A 2,369-nucleotide genomic window follows, 5' to 3' on the forward strand; every position below is an offset into this window, starting at 1 on the left:
ATATTTCGTCGGTTTTAGTTATTTTTTTAAGTTTTTATTACACACTTTAGCCGACGAATATCTTAAATGTTTCGTCGGCTAAAGTTTGGGAAAAAAAACCGACGACATGTTTTTCGTCGGCTAAACTCTGGGACTATAGCCGACGACGTCTTCTTGTTTCGTCGGCTAAAGTCACCGCCAATGACCTTTTCCCGACGAAATCTTAGCCGACGAATTAAGCTAACTGGCCGACGAAATTTTTTCCTGGTAGTGTCTTATACATTCCTTGAAATACGTTACCTGATCAATGCTAGAATTTTATAACCTTATGTAATACATTATATAATTCTTCATGTACGCAATCATTTTCTTATGTATTATGGATTTATCATGTACTTTGTTCCCGGAGGGGGGGGGAGGAGGGGGGAGAGAGAGAGACAATAAACCTGAACCCCGAGCTACAGAATTTATAAGTATGAGTGAGCAATGTTGGAAGACATGTAGTTTGGTTGTTTCATTCCTGATTTATGTGTGGCATTGAGTTTAGATTTTACGACTAGATTCTAATATAGAGCATCCCGTTAATTAGATTGAGAACCCCAATAATTAAATACTCAATCAACTAATAACATCGTTTAATTAATACTAATTTTTTACCCGTGCATTTGCATAGACTCGTACGTTAATTAATTTTGAGTTATCAACGTGGGAATCTTGAATGGTAATTGCACTCAACCATATATTTCTAATTATTCTCAATTTGTTGCTGACCGTCTGGCCAATTATGAGATCAAGCACTCGCATCCTTCTATTTAGTTTCAATGTTTCTCTCTTCTTTTGTCCTCAACATTCCATTGGGATAAGCTGGAAAGGGGGATTCCTAGAGGTTTCAATGTACCTTATATCATTGTATGTGCCTTATGTTAATTGTTTGGGAAAATGGTCATTTAGTACTAATTCAAACCCTTTATTTCCTATTACAATGATAATCTTTTATATTAGCCCATTCCAATATAAGGTAACCATTTTTATGCCCAAATGCATAAATCTTTACTAAAGTCTTAACAAACTATATTATTTTAAGACTATTTTGTCCCCACCTCTTCAACATGAAAAGACTTGGCCGGAACCTCGGACTCCGGTCACTAGCCGCCGGACACCGGACTCCGGTCACCGGCCGCCGGACACCGGACTCCGGTCACCGACTGCCGGATTCCGGTCACCGGATTTTCCCCTGTAACCAGTTACGGATCCCCAATAATCAGTTACTGACCAGTTAATGACCCATAATAACCAGTTACTAACCTCCAGTAACCAGTTATTGATTAATTACTGACACCCAGTAACCAGTTACTGACTCCCAATAACTTTTAGTTTTTAGTTACTGACACCCAGTAATCACTTAGTTTTCAGTTACTGACACCCAGTAATCACTTAGTTTTCAGTTACCGACACCCAGTAATCACCCAATAATCACTTATTGACCCTCAATAATTAGGTTACAAACCTCAAATAATAACTTATTGGCCCCAATAATCACTTATCAATCCTTAATAATCACTTACTGACTCTAATATTCAAATGTAAGGATAAAAAATAAAAAAAAATAAAAAAAAACTAACTGACTTGAACTGGGCACCCATATTTCTTCTTTGGGCACCCACCTTCCCCGACCTCCTCCACCGGCCTCCTCCACCAACCCCGGCGCACGCCAGCAAGCAGCGCCCTTCCCCAGCCACTATCCAACCTGAATCGAACTCCAGCCGAGCCGGAAGATAAGCTGGGTAGCAAAGGCAAACGGCGCAGAGGCCCTTCCAGTCAGCGAGGACGAGGGTGGTGAGGCTGTCGAGGTTGCAAATCTCGGGGGCGATGGAGCCGGACATGAAGCCGGACTGGCCAGACTTGGAGAGAATGGGGTCCTCAGACTCGCCGCGGAGGTTAAGGTCGACGACGCGGCGAGTGGAAGGGTCGCAGCTGACGCCGTACCAGTTGAGGCAGCAGTCGGTGCCGAACCATGTGTTGAAGAGGCCGAGGTTGGATTCGGTGAGGGAGGCCTTGACGGCTTCGAGGGCTGCCAGGTCTGTTGGTAAGCAGGAATCAACAGCAATGGCGCAGAGCAGAGTGATCACGACGGAGATAAACACCACCCTCATGGTTCAGACATTAAATCTGAATGTGAGCTACGAGTGACTAGAGTGAAGAAGAAGAAGAAGAAAGAGAGCTACTAGAGAGAGAGAGAGAGAGAGAGAGAGAGAGAGAGAGAGAGAGAGAGCAAAGAGCAGATCGGGAGGAGAAGAAGAGAGAGAGAGAGAGACAGAGAGAGAAGAGAAAGAGAAAAAGATGAGATATGTTTGGGTTTAATTCTATAGAGGGTAATAATGTTTTTTACA

The 2,369-nt window shown here is 42.8% G+C and overlaps 1 protein-coding gene across 1 annotated transcript; it reads right to left on the reverse strand.

The window, feature by feature from the left end:
• Positions 1–932: 932 nt before the first annotated feature.
• LOC101295710 (DNA-damage-repair/toleration protein DRT100-like) lies at positions 933–2,132 on the reverse strand. Its single transcript, XM_004298019.1, has 2 exons — positions 1,644–2,132; positions 933–953 (listed from the first exon to the last, which is right to left on the reverse strand). The coding sequence occupies exons 1-2, from the start codon at positions 2,130–2,132 to the stop codon at positions 933–935; spliced, it is 510 nt and encodes a 169-aa protein (XP_004298067.1).
• Between the last annotated feature and the right edge of the window lie 237 nt (positions 2,133–2,369).

This window comes from Fragaria vesca, linkage group LG4, assembly GCF_000184155.1.
Source record: "Fragaria vesca subsp. vesca linkage group LG4, FraVesHawaii_1.0, whole genome shotgun sequence".
Classification (NCBI taxonomy): domain Eukaryota; kingdom Viridiplantae; phylum Streptophyta; class Magnoliopsida; order Rosales; family Rosaceae; genus Fragaria; species Fragaria vesca.